This window comes from Danio rerio, chromosome 5 (assembly GCF_049306965.1).
Source record: "Danio rerio strain Tuebingen ecotype United States chromosome 5, GRCz12tu, whole genome shotgun sequence".
Taxonomy (NCBI): domain Eukaryota; kingdom Metazoa; phylum Chordata; class Actinopteri; order Cypriniformes; family Danionidae; genus Danio; species Danio rerio.
The window spans coordinates 33,820,540-33,843,577 of NC_133180.1; the positions used below are offsets into that span (position 1 = coordinate 33,820,540).

Consider the following 23,038-nt stretch of genomic DNA (forward strand, 5'->3'; position numbering starts at 1 on the left):
AATTCCACACACAACATAAATAAAGAAACTGATCCATCTGAAACTCTGCTGTGATTTCATAAAAATGTTTATTTTTGTAAGATGATGTCTCAAACTTTGCTCTACCTCCACATCACACAAACCCTGTACATTTTTATTTTATCCTGTCAATCTGTCCAGAAGGACGCTACACCACCACTGTCCATCATGAGCTGCACACACAGCATCATCAATAGGTGCCTCTCTTTGAGGGCAGAATCTAATCCGTCACCCAAGAATACATTGCCATCCTACCCAAAGCTCCTCTATTACAGCCTGTTCCAGTTCTGTGATAACTAAAACATAAAAAAAACAAATACAGAGCTGCTTGATAAAAAAACCACTGCCTTTTTTTAAAAGATGTTGTTGGTTAATGAAGAAAAGGGAAACATACAAATAGGGGGATGACAAAGTTCTTATAGTCACAAAAACCACCGATTAAAAATTCTCTGAAACAGAGACATAAGAGCCTGCAAATTTAGCACAGCTTATCCCATCTTAAAAGATTGAATGTATCCATTTAAATGATCATACGATATCATAATATGCCATAAATTTTCCATCCATAAGGAAAAAAAGTGAGAAAATGTTCAGGAAGTCTGAATTTGTAGACTCTTTTCACTGTGTTTTTATAATAATTTTGGGTTTATGATATATTTACATATTATAAATACATGAAAACATTAAAGTCAATTTCAGATGCATCACTGCAGAAGAAGCACTGCATTAACAATGTTCTTGTTGTTTTTTTTTAAATACAAAGGTATTATAAAGGTGTTTTAAGCAACAATTTTTATGAGAGATCACATTCAGAGCAAATCCTTGAGCCAAACATCAAGGAAATTGGACTGAAATGGCCATACAATGTTCTTAAAATGACAATGCTCAGTATATGAGGCTAGTTGAATAGTCCTCTTGTGGTATTTCCACAATCTTTACCAATGTCTTCATCACTGTGCGCCACCTCTTTTGAACTAGAATTACTAGGAGCAGTTTGATTTTTCTCCTTTTTTTCATCCAGCCTGGGATTTGTTGTCTCTGAAACAGGAGCTTTGAGATAAAAAAATAAAATAAAATATTCATACAACACCTTACTTTAATACTCATAAAGACAATATCTTTAATATTTTGATTTCGATACTGAATTTCCACATCTCCATGTGCATTTTGACTTACCCTTGATATCTAAATGGTGGCTACCATCAGCTTCACTGCTTCCAACAGCGTCATTGTCTTCCTCACTCAGTTCCACTATTCGTTGTCTGGCACTCTCGAAAACAGACTTCAAAACAATGGAGTCCTCGAAGATCTGAGACACAGAAAGACATTAATTACATCTTTACACATACATAGTTTTATATTTGCCAATACAAATAGCTTTTTGACTTACAAAAAATGTTCTGATTCATTTTTATTGAACTAAGTCAATAAAAATAAGTAAACAAAAATCTAAAATAAAAATCTAATCTAGACGCCACAGTGGCTCAGTAATAATTAGCACTGTCGTCTCACAGCAAGAAGGTCGCTGGTTTGAGTTTCAGTTGGCATTTCTGTGTGGAGTGTGGAGGCATGTTCTCCCCATATTCGTGTAGATTTTCACTGGGTGCTACAGGTTTTCTTCACAGTCCAAAAACTTGCTCTGTAGTTCAATTGAATAAACTAAACTGGCCGTAGTGTATGTGTGTGAATGAGTCTGTATGGATGTTTCCCAGTGGTGTGTTTTAGCTGGAAGGGCATCCGCTGTGTAAAACATATGCTGGATAAGTTGGCGGTTCATTCCGCTGTGTTTATTTATCAGGCATTCCCTGATGAATAAAAGGATTAAGCCGAAGGAAAATGAATGAATGAAATCTAACCTATTTGCATTAACACTCACTAGCCACTTTATTGGGTACAGCTCATCAATGGCAAGATCTAATCAGCCAATCAGATGGCAGAAAGATAACACATAAGCACAGATACATGCTCAAGAAGATCTACTAAAATTCAAACCTAATTTATCCTAAAACTGTCAGCAGGTTCTGTCTGACCCTCTAGTTAACGCTTTAACTACGAATGCATATTATGTCACGAGTCAAATGCTAAATCAGAGATCAGCTAAAAAGTTGTCTACAGCATGCATTCATAAGCGCGTATGGATGAGATTTATGATGGATTTATTCTCTTTTGGAAGCTTGAAAAAAAACACTACACTACACAACACCAGCAAGAAAGAGTCAGGATAAAATTTAAAACTACACTGGCTGTGTTTGTCTGAAAGAAGAAAGTCATATACACCGAGAATGATTTGAGGGTGAGTAAATTAAGGGGTAATTAGAATTACCCCATTAATTCACTCACCCTCAAGTCATCCTCTATGTATATGAATTTCTTCTGAGCTGGCCTGAGTATGTCAAAACTACTGACATTTTTTTCCACAGCCATCTCTAGAAAATAGTCTTGAACTAAAGTAAATATATAGTGAGCGACTGTTCTGAGGGTGAAAATGCCTTGTCAAAGACAATTGTAACTCTAATAACCACTTGTTAACCTCTTGTCCCAAAACTCAAATAATCTCAACTGAAACATGAGCATGAATTCACTAAACTAAAATGACCTCCACAGTCACCAGATCTCAGTCTAACAGAGCTGGAGCAGGACATTCACATCATGGATTTCAGCAGACAAATCTGCAGCAACTGTGTGACGCTGTCATGTCAATATGAGTGGTGTAGCAGATCACAAATCTCACAGTTCAGATCACACTATGGTTTGAGTCACGGATCGGACCATTTTTCAGATAAAAAAAAAGACAGAGAGAAAGTATAATTAATTTTTTTTATTTATTACAAAAACATTAGTGCAAGAAACTTTTGTTTTAACAAACAGATCCTGTAATTTTAAGAAAATTTTAAATAAGCTAAAAAAAAAGTAAAATCTTCCAGACTGTTGCTGATAATGTTAATGTATACATCTAATATTATAATCTTGTACAACACATCATATTTATTTTTAGTTTTATTTTCAATTAATTATTTAATAATTCACTCATGAATCTTCATTTTTCTTTTATTACTAGATCTACAAACAAGTTTTATTTTAGAAGAACTATTCAGTGACATATTCTCAACAGTATCTGGTGACAGGCAGGGTTAGGAGTGGGGTCCAAAGTTGGCCCATTATAACCTTTGATTTGGCCCACCATCCCACCTGAGAAGAGGGTGAAAAGGATGGATAGGGTTGGGGAGAATGCCTTTGAAAGAGATCATCCTTTACATTTGACATAACATTTTTGGTTTGTTTGTTTTATTGCTGAGCTACAAAAAAAGCAAACAGAAATTAAATGCTTTAAGTAAATGTGTAAATAATTCTGATTTTTAAAAAATGTAAATTCAGTTACTCGACGGATAGAAGTCTATGCAGAAGACATTGGTGAGCATATCAAGGCAAAACTAGTATACAGTAACTCCATTTTGTTATAAATGAAATTGAGATTGTTTTTACTGTAATAAGTTCATAGTAAAATGTAAAAAAAAAATAGTTTTTTAATTATTTTTAAATATTATTAAATAAATTAGGAAATGACCCATGGCTGCTAAATTTACCTTCAGCACTAGCCTCAAACAAGTTTGGTTTTTGGCCCTTCATAACAAAAATTTTGGGAACCCCTGGGTTAAACAATGTAATTGCTACAACTTTCAACAGAATCCAGTTGCATTAAACTGAGAATTAATTTTTTACCATAAACATCAGCGTTTATACCTGTTTATATCAGTGTGTTATTTGATTTCTTGTAACTTTGTAACTTAAACGTGTCAAAACTGAATGCAGTGCATCTATGGATTAATAAACATATTCAAATCATTATCATTCATAATTTATCTCGTGAGGGTGTTTGAATTAAGATCATGACCTTTTAATGATTAACTGTGCAGCTTACACTGAATGCATTGATGCTGGCTAAACAAGTAGTGACAAACAACACCTTCGATAACCCAAGAAATCCTTTAGATGCCTCCACAATTTCTTCTGTCATCATTACCATGGGTTGTGATCCATTACACCGCTAGTCAATATAGATCAAAATCTCTGAGATATGTTTCTTGCACCATTTTGAATCTCTGCAGCAATGACTTAGCAGAGGGCAAAGGGGGTAACATAATAAAGTAAGATGTACATGATAAAGTGGAAGGTGGGTGTAAATTTAATTCCTGTGTTGTGAGATTACATGTAATTCAGGAAAAGTATGAATGTGGAAATCGAAACATATAAAAGGTCACATCAGAGAAACAGTGAACAACCCCAATTATAACATCAACAAAAAAAATACACACACACAAATGTTTGTTTTTGTGAAAAGTGGGGACATTACATAGGTTTCCATTCATTTTATACTGTCCAAACTGTATATTATATTGCCCTCATCCCACCCCACCCCTAAACCCAAGCATCACAGGAGACAGTGTGCAGCTTTACTCTCTGATTAAACTCATTCTGTAGGATTTATAAGCATTTTGAGAAATGAGGACATCACAGATGTCCTCATATTTCACCTCCTTTTTGTAATACCTGTGTCATACCTATGTCATTATACAGATTTGTGTCCTGATATGTCACAAAAACATGTACACACACACACACACACACACACACACACACACACACTATCGGAAAAAAATTGGCTCAGTACAGGTACTAATAAAGTGCACAGAAAACAAACTATTTTGAAAGTCTTTTAATGGATAGAAAAGACACACCTGAGATCCCTCCAGATTAAATGTCTGAGCGTTGTGACACATCTGCATGATATCCTTTTCCAGGTCTGCAATGCACCTGTATTTGTGATTACGCACTCTCTCCTGCATAAACAACACAAGAATAAATTTGGTATAAGACAGGGGTTCCAAATATATGAAGAGCCCTTCTCAGGCAAAGGAAAGATTCAGACATGATTATAACGTAGTAATATGTAAAAACATGATTTACATTTTTTAATGCACTATAATCATTACAATATCTTTAATTGAATGTAAAACAATTGTTCGAGACACAAGTAACATCTGCTAGGGTTGCACGCTTTACCGGTACTATGGTGGTATCGCGATACTATGGCTCCAAAATACTGGCAGTGCCACTGTGGTTTGTAAATGGTAGTATCGTCATTAATGTTTTATCTACCATAGATAACGGTGCATGTGGAAAAGTCACTAAAATGCTCACACGTTTGTGCAACAATAGACCATTTTAGTTTAATGGTCTGTGGAGCCCTTTAAGGTTGCAAAACTGTGTAGAATTTTTGCATTTTATGGTGGCCTATTGCACATTTTTTAATGCTTTAATTCAAACGCACATCTAAATTGGTTCATTTATGTTCCTGTTAAAATGATTTAGTAGCTACAACAACTGCAACAATCTTTAAAAAAAGAACAACACACAAAGTGAAATTTTAAATTACTTTGAATTGCTACCTGACAAGACTGAAAAAAAAAGAAAAATCCAAAATAGCAACATGAAACATTGGAACATATTTTGGCCACTTCATATAGGCTAATTTTGTTGAGAAAATGTTTTGTAACAAATTTAATTCGGTATAATTTGTATCTTTATTTCAATGTATTTTTTTGTTGGTCAGTTATCTACAAAATTAACAGTGAAGTGAGGTGCAAATAATTTTAGCCTTAAGGGAGTTAGGAATTAAATTCAAGCAGACCTATTATAACATAAAATATAGAATTTCTGACAATTTTCTTTATAATTTGAGTTATGAATTACAGTCTCGCAATACTACTTGGTATTGTTATACTTCAGCTGGTATAGTATTGTAGGATTTATTAATGGCATCGCAACAACCCTAACATCTACTATAATACCATCATTTTTCTTTTAACAATGTGTAATATCACAAACGAAAAAGAAAAAAAGCAAGCAAAAGTGTGTTTTTTTCAGAATATAAGCACAATTGGAAATTAATTAATATTATAAATCACATAATACGTAAGATTTATGTGAGTTACATTTTAGACACAATGTTGCCCGTTTCTGTATGTTTCACAAAAATGTACAAAAAATATTGGGACATAATTATTTGCTGACATCATACATCCCTTTCAAGAGTTCACACTTAGCTGATGATTGATTATAAAGCGTGTTTGGCATGCTGTCCCAGGAGAGAGCCCTGAGCTCATAAGATCCTCAAGCCCGAGGCTCTATCTCATTTGCAGAGCGAGAGGGGAGTTTGAGCTCAGGTAGATCTCTGCGCTATCCCATAATGCCCCGCGAGAGAATTCACGAATGGAAGTGAAGCGACACAACTGACGCAGGTAGGTCACGTGACCATGGCAAAATAGCGGATGTAGTACATCCAAATTCCATTCATACTTTTCACATTTATACTGTATAGAACGTACTTTTCTAACGGCCGAGTAGTACATTTAAATTCAAATGCTGTACCTACTGAGTAGTAGGCAGTTTCGGACACAGCATTAATGTATTTATAGTGGCTTAGGAATCCTCTGATTGGTGAATCATGAATTGAATAATGCGGAGCCAGCTGCAAGCAATCATAAGCAAGTGATCCTCTCGAAATTAGTTTATAAATAAACTTCACAAAGTGAGCTAGGATCAACACTGAAAAAAGAATTATATAGTTGTTAGTTTGTTAGTTAGTTAGTCTGTATGATCTAGTTAACATGATTGTAATTTGGAGCAAACTAAGTTTTAAAGTAGTTTGCCCTACAAAAGGAGACATTTTTTCCTGAACCAGACTTTAACCTGCGAAAAATGAGTTTGACATCCCTTGTGTAAAACAGAACAAAGAGAACAAGAGAACAAAGAAACCGTTACATTAAAAGGATAGTTGACCTATAAATGAAAATCCTGTCATCATTTACTCCACTTCCACTTGTTCCAGACCTGTACGCTTCTTTCTTCTGCCGAACACAAGGGGAGATATACTGACTGAAGAACCTACTGAATACATATTGAAGAAAAAATGCAGCCATTGACTTCAATAGTATTTTTGTTCCTACTATGTTTGTCTATGGCTGTTCCCCCAAAATTCTTCAGAATATCTTGTTTTGTGTATGACAGAGAGAAAATATTCCTAAATGTTTAAAACCACCTTCAGTGTAAGTAAACGGTGAGGAAATTTTCAATTTACGGTGAACTTTCCCTTTAATAGCTACATATATATTTCTTACTTTACTATTTTCCTTTAAATGCCTGCAGTACATTTTAAGCAAGAACGGTTTTAAATTTTTTATTTAATCAATAAGTAAAATCTTTCACCTAAAACACACAAACCTGTGTGATCAACAAATCAATGCATTTCTTGGGTTGAAATGGATGTCAGAGTAAAGATGAAAACAGGAAAAAAGGATGGTTTCCTGGAAATGAAGTGATGGAAGCAAAGGCTCAGAACTGGACATTCAAAAAAAAAATAAGACAGAAGGGATTGTGGGATGGTGAATAAACATGCTGAGGGGATCTCAGATACTTCACCCTGATCCTCCTGAAGTCCACTGGCTTGCGGATGAGCTCGTAGTACTCCGGCACCTCTTTTCTTGAAGGCAGCTGGACAAAGCCTTTACTGATCTGTCGGCCCAACCTACAGAATAACGTTGTATTTAGGTAAAGGTAAAAAACTTTTAAAAACCTTACACATTTCATCTTGCATACAGGATACAATAGCTCTGATCTGACATGGGGGACAGTTTTCCCAAAAATGAAAATTATCCAAAATGCAGGTGATTTTCCTCTTAAGACCAATAAAGAAGATGTTTATTATTGGTGATTCACTTGAACATTATTTTCAATATTAACGTTAATCCACAGCCTGGGCAAACAGTTTATGGCGCATCCATGAATGCATTGAGTTCATGCTTTTGGTTTCTTGATGATATATTTGCAGTATACAGTGCTCAGCATATAAAAGTACACCCCTCACAAATCTATCCTTCATATTCACGTTTTATAGAAAGCTATTCAATATTATTTTTGTGCATATACATTAGATTAGGGTCACATTTGGGTCTCGGCATGGCGAAGACAAGAGAGGTAGGATCCAAGTACAGCTTAACAATAATTTAATAAAGATAGTATTCGTGCAGGTAATCTTGGACAAAAATAGGAGAAATCAGGAATCAAACAAGGCAATCCAAAATCATAGTCAAAACAGTCATAAGGTCTTAAACAAGGCATCAACTCAAAAGTATAAACTTAAACTGAGGCAAAAACACAGTGACTTGACAAGGAAACAACAAAGACTAACTGCAGACTGATTGTGTGTAGGGTGTATATATAGTCTGGATAATCAATAATTACGAGAGTCAGCTGTGCATGTGTGATCAGTGGAGTATAGTGACTGGTGTGTGTAATGGAATGCAGAGATTTGTAGTTCATGGATGAGTTTGTAGTTCACCAGCCGCTGGTGATCATAACAATTAGTCAGTACTAAAGCCAAATCTGGAGCTTATCTAACAAAATAACTAACAATAATGGTCCAAAAACTAGTACACCCAAATGTATGTGTTATAGAAAAAAATTAAAGAATCAAGAGAAGCAAAATAAATTTAAACATAAATTTTGTAGTTTTAATTTTTATTGCAATATTTTGCTTGTATTTAATTTATATTACCTTTCAATTTCTAACTATGTTTGGTGATTAAAATATTATTTAATAAATATACCTGTTTAATAAATCTGCTTTGTTTAAATGCACCAAAATACTTTGCCTATACTCACTGAGAAATGGATACAAATTATCATTTTCAAAGTGGGGTGACTCAGTTATGCTGAGCACTGTATTCGTACCAACATTAAAGCTCATAATATTGCGTTTCCTACACAGACCAATCATTTCGCTTTACAAGACATCAGTGTGTCAACAGGAGCCATGGCTATTGATTTGTTTGTATTTGTTTATTTTCAATCTCAAAAACAGATGACCGTTGGTATGAGTTATATGAATCACCAAGAACCACAGGTACGGCTAAAATTCTAATAAAGAAAAAAGTCTTCTCAGGCCTGAAAGTGAGTAAATTAACTGTAAATTCTTTTAACTGAGTAACTGAACTCTTCTTTTCAGGAATAAAAGGAAACAGCATGAACTTTAACATTTTTGTTGCAGTTCATCATTCAGTTTTAGTGTCGTTTAATAAATGCAAGCCGGTTTGTGTGTTTGATACTGACGTGTCCTTGTAGTTGATGACCATGTCTACAATGGTGTTCATCTGTTTGGTGAGTTTGGGAGGGTTGGGCGGCAGCTTTTCTGCAGGAGGGCGACCACGCCGCTTTTTGACCTTCTCCACCCCCTCTTGACCAGTCTCAGAGCCCTGGTTACCTTGTTGTTCACTTTTTCGTTTCTTTAAGTTGCTTTCCTCCTCCATAACCTCAGACACTCCGTTGTGGATGGCCTGAGACTGAGGACAAGACATAATAATCCATGAGAATGATAATGAGCGGCACCGAATTGTACTTTTTTTTTTTTTTTGCTTTTCTTAACATTGACCAATTAACAAGAAAGAGTTGTCAAGTAAAAGAGAGAAGAAAAGTTTTATTAGTTATTTTTCACCTACATTATACACTCTCAGAAAAAAGGTACACGTGGTAAAAATAATGTTCATTGAGGAACAATTTTGTCCCTTTGTAAAATATACCTTATATGGTACAGAAAAGACCTCTTATGATACTGTTCTGTGCCTTTTAAGGTACTGTCTTGCCACTCCACCAATAGCTGGTGTGTGGTGAGCGCACTGGCGCCGTTGTCCTGTGGCTACCGTCGCATCATGCAAGCAGTACGCTGGTGCTGGTGTGGAGAGTCCCCCCTCAGGATCGTGAAGAGCTTTGGGTGTATGGCCATACACACATTACATTACAACTGAAATGAGGGTACAATTGTTCCCATATTAAAGGTACATAAGTGTTGAACAACTCCTTCTTTATTACAATATCAATGAAAATAAATTTTACTGGAAAGTCAAAGTGATTTTATGAATAATTTCCATATTAAAACATGAATCATCATTTAAAAATATATGTTTAAAAAAACAAATATTATTTCAGGAGTTCACACTTAGCTGATGATTGATGATAAAGCTTGTTTGGCAGGCTGTCCTGGGAGAGAGCCCTAGGCTTATAAGATCTTCGCGCCGTGGGCTCCCTCTCATTGCAGGGCGAGAGGGGAGTTTGAGCTCAGGTAGATCTCGATGACTCCCCCTCTTGCTTATAGCTAAGTGTCAGATATGAATGCTGAGAAGAGGTGTACTCAGAGCTTGGCTAAAACTATTTTGGATTAATTGTTTAGGGTGCTTGTTTTTAAACTGTGAGAGGAAACCAGAGGACCTGAGGAAAAAAACACGCGAGAACGGGGAGAACGAGCAAAACTCTACACAGAAATGTTGCCTAGTTTGGAAAGGAATTAAACCAGCATTCTTGCTGTGAGGCAACAGTGCTAATCACTGGCCACCGTGTTGCCCGTTTGAAAGAAGGGAAAGTAGGGTTGGGTGGGTTTTTTTTTTTTCAAGACGAAGATATTGAGATGAGAAAACTCTGGTTATTTATAGTTAGTTAGGAATCGTCTGATAGGATAATTAGTCATGAGCTAATGCTGGAACAGCTGTGAACAATCATAAGCACGTGATCCTCGCGAAATTTGTTTATAAATAACCTTACTTATTAAGTTCTATAATACAAAACAACTGGTATACTATATATACTATAGGTATTGTAAACTAAACATTTAAAGCATTTTTAATAAATGTTTGGTAAGCATTTTTGACACTGTTAAGGTACGAAGTATCTTGTCACTGTGGTGGTACCTTCATCGATCAGATTTGTACCTTTGATGAAGGTACAATATTGTACCAGCAGGTTTTAAAAACTAAAGGTACATTTTGGTTTCCCAATTCCCATGGTACAAATCGTGTCCTTAAGGGTACAAACTGCAATGGTACAAATTTGCTTCTTTGTCTTAAGGTACAATTTTGTCCCATAAAAAGGTACCGCCCCAGTGACAAGGGTTTGTAATTTCTTTGGTACAACATTGTACCATTTTTTATGTTAAAACTCTCCAGCTGGATCTAGACTGATCACCCCAGCCTTTGATAATAATAATACATCAGTTTGTAATCTCACATTAATCGAAATGTAACATGATGATTATTGTATAAATGTAAACATCTGCCTCGCATTATTTGTGTAATTTGGTTTTATTTTATTATTTTCATTTATTTATTTATTTATTTATTTTATTATTATTTGTATTTATATATATATTTTTCCATTATTATTTCTGTAAGGGTTGTTTGATATGTTTGTAAAGTGGAAAAATGTTAAATAAATCATAAACAAAAAAAACATTGTACCATTTTTTTCTGAGAGTGTAATAATACTTTACAATAAGATTTACTGTTATTTTTAGAAAGTCTACCTCAACTAATAATTGAAAAATGCAATGCATTACATAAGGTATGCAGGTAATACGCTATATTAAGTAACATATACATCATTTATATAATAATAGAGAATATTAATACTAACATGAATTTTATTACCAATAAATAAGAAATATTCAGTTACAGTTTGATAGTGCAGCTTCTAAAATTAGAGATCATCAAAAATATAATGCTTAAAAAGAAAGTCAATTTGTTTTTCATAGTTGCATTATTCTAAAGGCAATATGAAGAGAGATTGATATCCATCACAGAACTTCTAATGTAGTATGTAGTGCTATACAACTATGTGTGAAAATCCATGTACTGTATTCACATGGACAAGTCTGTAATTTAAAATTAGGAGGATTTTACAACGAATGTCATAGAGAAACAACGGGTTCCCCAAAAACAGTTTTAAAGAGGCCTTATTATGCTATTTACAAGTAATTTGGTTTTAAAGAACAATAGGCTTACATGCATTCAATGTCATGTTTTCATGATGTACATTTACAATCACCTAATTTCTCTAATCAATCTAAAATTATTGTTTGCAGATGTATGGCCTCTACTATGGTCGGACGTGGTCAGATGCCTGAGTCTGTAGTGATCGGTCTGCCACAAACAGCATGTGTAAGAAACCAAACACTCATTATTAGCATATCTGAACTTTAGCTCTGGAGCCTTCCACAATCTTCAAAGATTGAACACACTGTAGGAAAGTAACAATGGCATAGAATTCACCATAATAACTTCAGCCTAGATCCAATGTTGAAACAATGGAAAACCTGATCATCAGAAAACCTACATGGCAAGCACAATTTAGCTGAACGTTTCTCAGTGGTAAAACCAATCAACATGTTGCTGTTGAGCTTAAGAAAACCATTGTTAATCAGATGCATTTAAATTACCCACCGTTGAAAATGCCACAGATTTGTTGAGTGACTTCTGCAGATAACACAATTTTTCTATGATTTATATGACATTTTGTAACAACAGTGATTATAGCGGGTATTTAATTTATTTAATAGCATAAATGCAATGCTTCTTCTAACAGCAGTGTTTAGGACTGCACAATATACAGTGCTCATAACTAAGCCCCTCACAAATATCTCTTTAAATTCATATTTGAAATAGGAAGCTATACAATATTATATTTGCGCATATACATTAGATTAGTCAGTAATGAAGCCAAATCTGGAGCTTATCTAACAAAATAGTACATCCAAATTCATGTTATAGAAAAATATTAAATACACATTTTTTAAAAAAGAGAAAAAAATCAAGAAAATTTAGTTGAAATTTTGTAGGTTGTATTTTCTTTGCAATATTTTGCTTGAAATCAACTGTATTATCTTTCGATTTCTAATAATGTTAGAGGACTAAAATATAATTTTAATAAATATATTTAATATTTATTAAATCTGTTTTGTTTAAATGCACCAAGATACATTGCCTATATTCACTAAGAAATGGATAAAAATATTCATTTTTAAAATGGGGTGTACTCAATTATGCTGAGCACTGTATTGCAAAATTATTAAAATCATGATAATAGTGTATGTAATATATGTGTCACAGACGTGTTTTAAATTACATTTACTTTATTCACTGGTTATTTATCTACATTTCACCAATCAGATGGGGCCTTACTATGTTTATCTTCATCTTTCCAGTAATTATTGTTCTGCTATTGGCTAAAGCGACCAAGGGATGAACACAGAGCTGATAATAAATACTTGTGATGGGAGTCAAGGTATTGAAAACGGCCAATCAAAGTCGGGGGGTTTTGGAGACAGTATTTTTTTTTTTTTTTTTTTCAAAAGTTAAATTAGGATTAATTAGATCTGAAAATTCTCTTAGGATGCCACTGATTAACTCTTAAATGTACATGTTAATTTTAAGCATTAAATAACTTAAACATTTTCAATAAAAAATAAATAAAATAAAAAATATACAGTTGAAGTCAGAATTATTAGCCCCTCTTTTTAATTTTATTTTTAAATATTTCCCAAATGATTTTTAACAGAGCAAGAAAATTTTCACAGTGTGTCTGTTAATTTTTTTTTTTTCTGGAGAAAGTCTTATTTGTTTTATTTTGGCTAGAATAAAAGCAGTTTTAAATTTTTTTACTAAACATTTTAAGGTCAAAAATATTAGCCCCTTTAAGCTAGGTTTTTTCGAATGTCTACAGAACAAACCATCTTTATACAATAACTTGCCTAATTACCCTACTTGCCTAATTAACCTAGTTAAGCCTTAAAATGTCACTTTAAGCTCAATTAAAGCATCTTGAAAATTATCCAGTAAAATATTATTTACTGTCATCATGGCAAAGAAAAAATAAATCAGATATTAGAAATGAGTTATTAAGACTTTTATGCTTAGAAATTTGTTGAAAAAAATCTCTCCGTTAAACAGAAATTGGGGAAAAATAAACAGGGGGGCTAAAAATTCTAACTTAAACTGTATTTACAGATGAAGTATTTAACAGAATTGTTAGCCCCTTTCATTTTTTTCTTCTTTTTTTAAATATATCCCAAATTATGTTTAACAGAGGAATAAAATGTTCACAGTATGTCTGATAATATTTTTTTCTTCTGGAAAAAGTCTTATTTGTTTCATTTCAGCTAGAAAAATGCAGTTTTAAATTGTTTAAAAGCCATTTAAAGGTCAAAATTATTAGCCCATTTAAGCTTTATTTGTTTTTGTTTTGAGTCTACAGAACAAACCATTGTTATACAATAACTTGCCTAATTACCCTAACCTGCCTAGTTACCCTCATTAGTTAAGCCTTTAAATGTCACTTTAAGCTGTATAGAAGTGTCTTGAAAATATCTAGTAAAAATATTATTTACTGTCATCATGGCAAAGATAAAATAAATAAGTTATTAGAAAGGAGTTATTAAAACTATTATGTTTAGAAATGTGTTAAAAAAATCTCTCTGTTAAACAGAAATTGAGAAGAAAAAATATATATATAAATATATAAAAATATATATATAAATACATATATACGGAACTCTTATGTCATAAGATTTATTGTTGCATTTTTTTTCCATTATTGTGCAGCCCAAGTCTCATAGCCAATAGAAATCACAGATTGCATTATGCAAATTTGCAACAGATCTGCATAGGCCAGTAACAGAAGTGAAACTGAAATAGCTAAAGACTTCAGCAGTTCAAGTCAAGTTTCAGCAGTTCAGAATGCTTTCTTTTAATGAGATGATAATACCTATTTGCTGCGAGCTTAGATCTTTGAAAGTTTGTAGACGTTTTGCATTCACAAACAGCCACAGTATACTACACACTGCATGTAAGGTAATAAGCATAACTATTAACTCTAAAATGAAGCATTGTGCTGTAGAAACGTCAGAAGTTAAAGGTTTTTGCATGGCACTGTAGATCATTTTTATTATTTAGCATTGCATTAAAGAGTCTGGTGAACTTTCTGCCCTTTCCAACTACGTCTAGCTCCAAAATGACAGACCATCATTATCTCGTCTCACCAGGCAAGCTGCCTTCAATCTTCAGTCCCCTCTAATACGAGCAGCTGCTTTCACTTCCATTTAATATTTGATAAAGCATCACTTAACAATGTGCCACGAGCTCAGGATGATCCCGCACTGGGAAAGCAGGAGCCGCTGGTACTCTGATCTTCATTCCAATTGTGAATGGAATGATTGACGTTTACGGAGATACCGATCTCCGGCCAGCGCGCCTGACATAACGGTGACGTACGGTTCACCACACACACACACAGCGCTCACCGAACATGCTCCAATAAACACGAGACTAGACGCTCATCAACATGCACACTGTTCACGTGTAAGAACAAGCAAATGCGGATTGCGCTCAGTGTCTGTGATGCCAAGTCTGTGTTTTACACAAAAGCAATTAAAGTGCAGTGATATGCCTGCCGCAGCCACTGCTGGCACAGAGAGCATATCAGGGAGAGATGAAATATGAATTCAGAGTATGACGCTATGCAGGCAATGCCAGTCTTTGATGTCTAAATCGCACACACACAATGCGTTCCCAATCGCTTAAATGCAAAGAAAGCAGACAAACCGAGACGCAATTGCACTGACGTGAGAAAACAACCCCAATCACGGAGAGGCACGTCTCATGCAACATCCAGAGAAATATGAAAAGCGTGAGCGCGCACAAAAACACACGGAAAGCATTTATTCACACGTACCCCAGGGGACCATGTGGAAGGAAGGAGGCCTAATAATCAACAGCATAATAATGGAATGCACACACACACATACACAGGCGCACACACACAAACTCGCATGCACAGGCGCACAACTGTGCCGCTGCACACAAAACATGCAGAAAGCGCATTCACAAAAGTCTATACTTGAAGCAACACGCCAAAACCCCTTTCACGCTACACACGTCTATTCCAGTAACCTCTACAAAGAAAAAAAAGAGGTGTCAGGATGCACACAACCGATTTGTCTGGGCAATGTTTCCCTTCACCAGACACAGATCACACCTACACACACACACACACCCTCTCTCACTTTCTGTCTGTGTGCCCATGTGCTGAAGCCTGGTGTGATTGCATGCTCTATGCGCAGGAGAGAGAGAGAGAGAGAGAGAGAGAGAGAGAGAGAGAGAGAGAGAGAGAGAGAGAGAGAGAGAGGAAGAGGGTGATTTACCTGACTGTGGTCTCCAGGCTGGCTCCAGTCTGGAGGAGAGAGAATTAGCAAACCAGCATTGCAGCGCGCAGCCAGTCTCTTCATCAGCTGATCACTCAAAACCCACAGCCCGAAAGGGGGGCGAAAAGCGCCCAGCTTTTCATACACAAATCAATTGCCGTTAGGATGTTGAGAGAGAGAGAGAGAGAGAGAGAGAGAGAGCAGAGAGAAAGGAATAACTGCGAGATGCCTTTCTGCTAGTTTGTCCCCGTGGAAAGGCCTGCAGCTCGCTTTTCTCTCTCTCTCTCTCTCTCTTTCTCCCTCCTTTTCTCTCTCACTCACTGCATGTTTTAATATCGACTGTCGCAATCTGGTTTCTTTTCCTTTTTTCCCTTTCCCCTCTCCCTCTCTTTTATGCTCTCGTTCTGTCTTTTTTAAAACGCCCCTCTGTTAAAAGAAGCCGGGCTCCATTTTTGTGCCTATGCAGATGGTTTTCTGCAAGCTTTTCTGACATCTTGAGAGAATTCCAGGGTAGTTAATGCTGTGTCGAACACACTCTCACACACACACACACAAAAAAGAAAAACAACTGGCTAATGGCATGTTTATTTCTGTGTCTGGGAGCTTTTACAACATAAAAGAGCATGGGGATTCTGGTCAAATCATTTGGGGCTATAAATATTACCAGATAGTCTAGAACATAATAGGTTCTGTCTGCTTCACATCGAGAATCGAGATGAACAAATCATAAAGCAGCTTCCCGTGTAGCATATGTTTAATTATTCTTATGCCGTGTTGGTTTTAAAGGCTCAGTGGTATCCTAAAATCAAATATGTTTGGTCGATGTTAGACCTAAAGGACTTGAATGAACTGGTATGGCTGTGAAAATGTTTGGTAATGAGATATAATGCTCAAGTCTAACATAAGTAAAGATATAAATCCGAATGTAGAATATCAATGAAACAAAAAAAAATCATCTTGTGTCTAAATTACGCAACTCTTAAAAACAAATGTTCCTAAAGGATGTTTTTGTACTGATGCCATCGAAGATTTTTCATTTTGGGTTTTATAAAGATCCTCTATATGATGAACAGATTTTATTTTATTAGTCTGAGGAACATTCTTGTAATCTAATTCAACATTTTTCACTATAAAAAAAATCAAAAATGAAAATGTTTCATGAATGATAAAGTTTACATTTATTTTATACTGTTTATATAAGAGTGTTTCTCATACATCTACTTAAAATTCATTTCAACAACATAGTGCACTGCTAAAATGCTTTTATTACTTTTTTACAGTTTTTTTTTTTGTATTTTTTTAGTCCAAATATCTAAAAACTCTTATATTAAGTATTTTCTAGACAAGCAAAACATAATGTCTTATTTTCAGAAATAATATGCCAATATTAAGTGAGTTTTTCCTTAAAACAAGCAAAACAATCTAGTTTTTCCTTTTGACATAAGATTATTTTGCTTACCCCATTGACAGATTATTTTGCTTGTTTTAAGGAAAAACTCACTTAATATTGGCATATTATTTCTGAAAACAAGACATTATGTTTTGTTTGTCTAGAAAATTCTTCTTGATTTAAGAATTTTAGATATTTAGTCTAGAAAAAAGGACAAAAAATCCAAGTAAGAAAAGCTATTTTTGCAGTGTGTAGCTTGATAAATAACTCCACACAAGCAGAATCTTACAAGAACTGTGAGAATTGTGACAGTAAGCTAAACGTCCACCTCTGAATAAATGTCATGTGCTATCTATTTTAGCGTTTTCTGAAGTAATTCTTAATGAAAGCTCAGTTTAATAAACTGCCAAAATTTCTAGTGAGGTTAAATTGCCATCTGTCATCAAAAAATTCTACTATTCGTGAGTCATATTCCTGCTTTCAATACTCTCCTAATATTCATTCAAGAAGTGACTGTTTAAAATAGGATGAAACAATGTTCATGTACATTCGCCATGGCAACGGCATCGTTGTTTAATTTATCAGATAATCTTATCAAATTTCTGACAAAGTTTCTAAATGTCGCTGGACCGCAGAGGAGCGGATCTGACTAGTGTATGGTAAGTGTTGTGGTATGATTACATGCTGTCATAATTTTACATTTCATATGCATGTTTTGCTATCAGGTCGACAAGGGCATTTTGGTAAAACATCTCTGGCGGTTACTATGGCAACACCACGTTTTACTGGCTGCAGACCGCACTGAGCTGTAATGCTATAGCATTCCATCACAAAACACAGACACACACTTCGTCGTACAGACTCACTGAACTGCACATTCTCAAACACAATGAGCCACTGAGCTGCAATCCAAAGACAAAAAGACGAGCTGAATTCCAGAGACATGCTGAACTGAACTAAGCCAAGATCTAATGAAGACAGTGTAACTGATTGCATTTACTGTAAACAGATCATTCATTATGAAGGTATTCAGACAAACAAAAAATATTGTGTAATACGATGTGTCTTTTAGCTGACAGCTTTATATTTGCCTTTCTGTACATTTGAACTGATTCTGTATCAAGTATTGATTGTCAGATGTTTTAATGTGTGTTTTGTGATGAGTCTTCTTTGTTGCTTTCACAATTACAAACATGATTGTGCAATCTCAAAAAATGTCCTCAGTTTGAATGTCATGATGCCGAGTACGTTTGTACTCTCACTGGCCACTTTATTAGGCACACCTTACTATACCGGGTTGGACCCTCTTTTGCCTTAATCCTTGGTGCAATAGATTCAGCAAGGTACTGGAAATAATCCTCAGAGATTCTGGTCCATGTTGACATGATGGCATCATGTAGTTGCTGCAGATTTGTCAGCTGCACATCCATGATGCGAACATTCCGTTTCACCACATCTCAAAGGTGGACTGAGATCTGGTGACTGTGCAGGCCATTTGAGTACAGCTAACTCATTGGCATGTTCAAGAAACCAGTCACGTTTTATAACATGGCACGTTATTCCTGCTGGAAGTAGCTATCAGAAGATGGGTACACTTCCGTCATAATGGGATGGACACGGTCAGCAACAATACTCAGGTAGACTTTGGCATAGACACAATGCCTAATTGGTACTCATCACAGCATTACACCACCACCAGCCTGAACTGTTGATACAAGGAAGGATGGATCCATGCTTTCATGTTGTTGGAGCCAAATTCTGACCCTACCAACTGAATGTCGCTGCAGAAATCATGACTCATCAGACAAGGCAACATTTTTCCAATCTTCTATTGACCAATTTCGGTGAGCCTGTGCTAATTGTAGCCTCAGTTTTCTGTTCTTAGCTGAAAGGAGTGGCACCCAGTTTGGTCTTTTGCTGCTGTAGCCCATCCGCCTCAAGGTTGAAGGTAGTGTGCGTTTAGAGATGCTCTTCTGCATACCTCGGTTGTAACAAGTGGGTATTTGAGTTGCTGTTGTCTTTCTATTAGCTGAAACCAGTCTGGCCATTCTCCTCTGACCTCTGGCATCAACAAGGCATTTGCGCCCACAGAACTGCTGCTCTCTATATATTTTCTCTTTTTCAGACCATTCTCTGTAAACCCTAGAGATGGCTATGTGTGAAAATCCCAGTAGATCAGCAGTTTCAGAAATACTCAGACCAGCTCATTTGGCACCAACAACCATGCCACATTTAAAGTCACTTAAATCACCTTTTTTCCCCATTCTGATGCTCGGTTTGAACTGCGGCAGATGGTCTTAACCATGTTTACATGCCTAAATTCATTGAGTTGCTGCCATCTGATTGGCTGATTAGAAATCTGCGACAACTAGAAGTTGGACAGGAGTACCTAATAAAGTGGCCGGTGAGTGTATTAGTCCATATAAATATGAATAAAAAAATCTTAAATTACTTAAGAAAATTATTGTTTGCATTTACAAAAGAAAAAAAACTTTTTGATTAAAATAAACAAAGATACTGGGTGACCAGTGATTCTTTGCATAATGTCAAAAATATGATGTCTAAAAATGTAAATTTGTATTCTTTAAATGAAAAAAAGATGCAATGCAAATTACATCTGTTGTATGTTCATTTATAGGTTGCTTAGCAAATATTTTTTATAATCAAGTGCAGGCCCGTGCAGAGACCGTCCAAAGGGCATGTGCAGGATAAATTTTACGTACTCAAGATCAGTGTTGTCGTGGGCCTACTGAAGGGCTGGACGGAGGGTGTGTTGCGTCGCGGGGGCACTTTTGATCATTTTGGAAGGGCACTTTCTATCCAAGACTAAAAAGGGCATGTGCACTGCACAGGTTGAGCCCTATGTGTGCACGTGCCTGATCAAGTGTATTTTCCAGTCTTAGTTCTCAGTTATCCTCTCTTAAGATTAGTACTTTAAAAACTGTCCATGATATTTTTGCTCTACACAATTGTTCTGGTGCCTACAAAATTGACATGATGTCTGAACAATCAAACGTCCTTCACACTGCATGTGGACGCTGTGGAGTGGCGTCTCTTATCAGCATTGTAATAATTACCCATCTGTTTGTGTCAGGACACCATAACTCTCAGTGGGGTTAAAAAGTGCAGATCACAGTCAAATGGCATATGTTCACATATTTAGACTGGATTCTAAAAATGCCCCACTGAAAGCATTGTGCACAGCTGTATCAGTGTCCGGGCTTGGAGCTGCTCCCCCATGAACAAACATTAAGCAGAGGCTGGTAAAATTAGCTCATCACTGACTGCTGAACCTTTCTGTCTAACGTGCCTCAGCAAAACCAGGTGTTCTCAAAAGCCTTATATTCTGTTCTTCCATTCCAAAAATATATTTTACTGGCAAATATCAACAAACAGTTGAAGTCAGAATTATTAGCCCCCGTGAATTATTAGATCGCTTGTTTATTTTTTCCCCAATTTCTGTTTAACGGAGAGAAGATTCCTTCAACACATTTCTAAACAATAGTTTTAATAACTCATTTCTAATAACTGATTTATTTTATCTTTGTCATGATGACAGTAAATAATATTTTACTAGATATTTTTTAAGACACTTCAAAACAGCTTTAAGTGACATTTACAGGCTTAACTAGGTTAATTAGGTAAACTAGGCAGGTTAGGGTAATTATTCAAGTTATTGTATAACGATGGTTTGTTCTGTAGACTATCGAGAAAAAATATAGCTTAAAGGGGCTAATAATTTTGTCCCTAAAATGGTGTTTGAAAAATTTAAAACTGCTTTTATTGTAGCCGAAATAAAACAAATAAGCCTTTCTCCAGAAGAAAAAAATATTATCAGACATACTGTGAAAATTTCCTTGTTCTGTTAAACATCAATTGGAGAAAGTTTAAAAAAGAAGAAAAAAATTGAAGGGGGCTAATAATTCTGACTTCAACTGTATGTCTTCCAGTGAAACAGCTAAAGTTTCCTATGTGGAAAACAACCCACATGAAAAAAATAGTATAGTATAGTATAGTTTAGTATAGTATAGTATAGTATAGAATAGTATAGTATAGTATAGTGTTTTTGAGCCATATAGGCTAGATTTGTTTTTAAATTTATATGCTAAATTGCACTTTATTGTCATTCACATGTATGTACACAGAACGGAATTTCGTAACATTGACTCTGCAGTTTCAATAAATTACTTATTTGAAATGATTCTAGCTGCTGTGGTACTACTATTAAAAAAACAACTATAATAATAAGCAAATTACCAAATTGTGTACAACATAAAAACAGCATACAACTCTACCCTATTTCAGTTTATGTTCAGTATTTACTATACAATCGTTGTTGTTTTTTCCATGTAGGAACATATTTTACGTAGCCTAGAGATCAGGGGTGCCCAAACATTTTCCTATATAAGGCCAAAAAGCAAACTTGAGGGAAGGGTGTGGGCTGAATATACCAAACATATTAAATTTGCCATGGGTAATTTTCTAAGATATTCTGTAATATTTAAAATTAACTAGAAAACGCTGCTGTAAACTATATTGACTAATGTAGTATCATTTTAACATTTTCTAATGAACTTATTACAGTAAAACATGAACATTTATAACACACGTTGTGATTTGCGTGTCTTGCTTACAGTGTTTACGTCACTGTCAAAGACATTCTCCCTATATTTTCAGATGCGATGGCGGGCCCTACTTTGGGCATCTCTGCTATAGAGCCTAATCCTAGTGTATAAAAGTCCGAAGATGAAGACTAGAGATAGTCTGCCAGCACAGAAGGCCTAACATTACACATTAAGTATAAATTAAGTGTTGCAAAGTTACATTTTAAGAACAAAGCACTTTTGTAAATTAAAGTTAGCAATTATGCAACATTTAGAGTTATTGATCCGGAAAATACGAATCTGCGAATCTATTGCTAACTTTACTGAACTGCAACAGTTTACTTCACAGTTCTGTTCCGCATTTAGCAAGACATTACATAAAATGCCCAATACAGTATAGGAAGGTCTTAACCTAAACTTAAAAACCTAACATTAACCCATGCAAATATAACTTTTAACCAGGGTACAAGTTTCTTTCTTAGGCAAGTGCAAATGTAAAGACATGTAAATGACAAGTAGCCTACGATGAAGTGCAGCCATGTACATTCACGCAGCAAGGTGTTTATTTCTGCTAACGTAAACAAGTTAAGAGTTAATTGTTAACGTCTGTTTATATACTGCTTTTGGTTGATAACGTTACCTTTATATGTCACCTCGGGCCCTGAACTTGACAGAGCTTTTTCCCTTACGGACAAATTCCAAGTTTGCATTTAGCTTCAGATTCAATTGGTGAACCATGGCATTTCCCAAATGATTTTCATAAATTGGATTGTTACTATAGGCTATTAGTATTAATATCAAATCATAAATACTGTCTTTTTTCAAGCAATTCTCTAATTGTCTGCAAGTCCGTTTCACCTATAGGTGGCATTATAACTGCATTTTTTTAGTTCAGCCTAAAAATGCCACAGGACAGCCAAGTGATGCTATTTTAACAGTAAACACAAG

General features: G+C 35.2%; 1 protein-coding gene across 4 annotated transcripts; it reads right to left on the reverse strand.

Annotated features, from left to right (window-relative positions):
* Positions 1-49: 49 nt before the first annotated feature.
* LOC100001344 (uncharacterized) lies at positions 50-23,033 on the reverse strand. 4 transcript variants are annotated; one of them, XM_073949558.1, is made up of 6 exons: positions 22,731-23,033; positions 9,187-9,416; positions 7,498-7,603; positions 4,755-4,856; positions 1,195-1,327; positions 50-1,068 (listed from the first exon to the last, which is right to left on the reverse strand). In XM_073949558.1, exons 2-6 carry the CDS (start codon positions 9,381-9,383, stop codon positions 917-919), a joined length of 690 nt encoding a protein of 229 aa, XP_073805659.1. In that variant the 5' UTR covers positions 9,384-9,416; positions 22,731-23,033; the 3' UTR covers positions 50-916.
* Between the last annotated feature and the right edge of the window lie 5 nt (positions 23,034-23,038).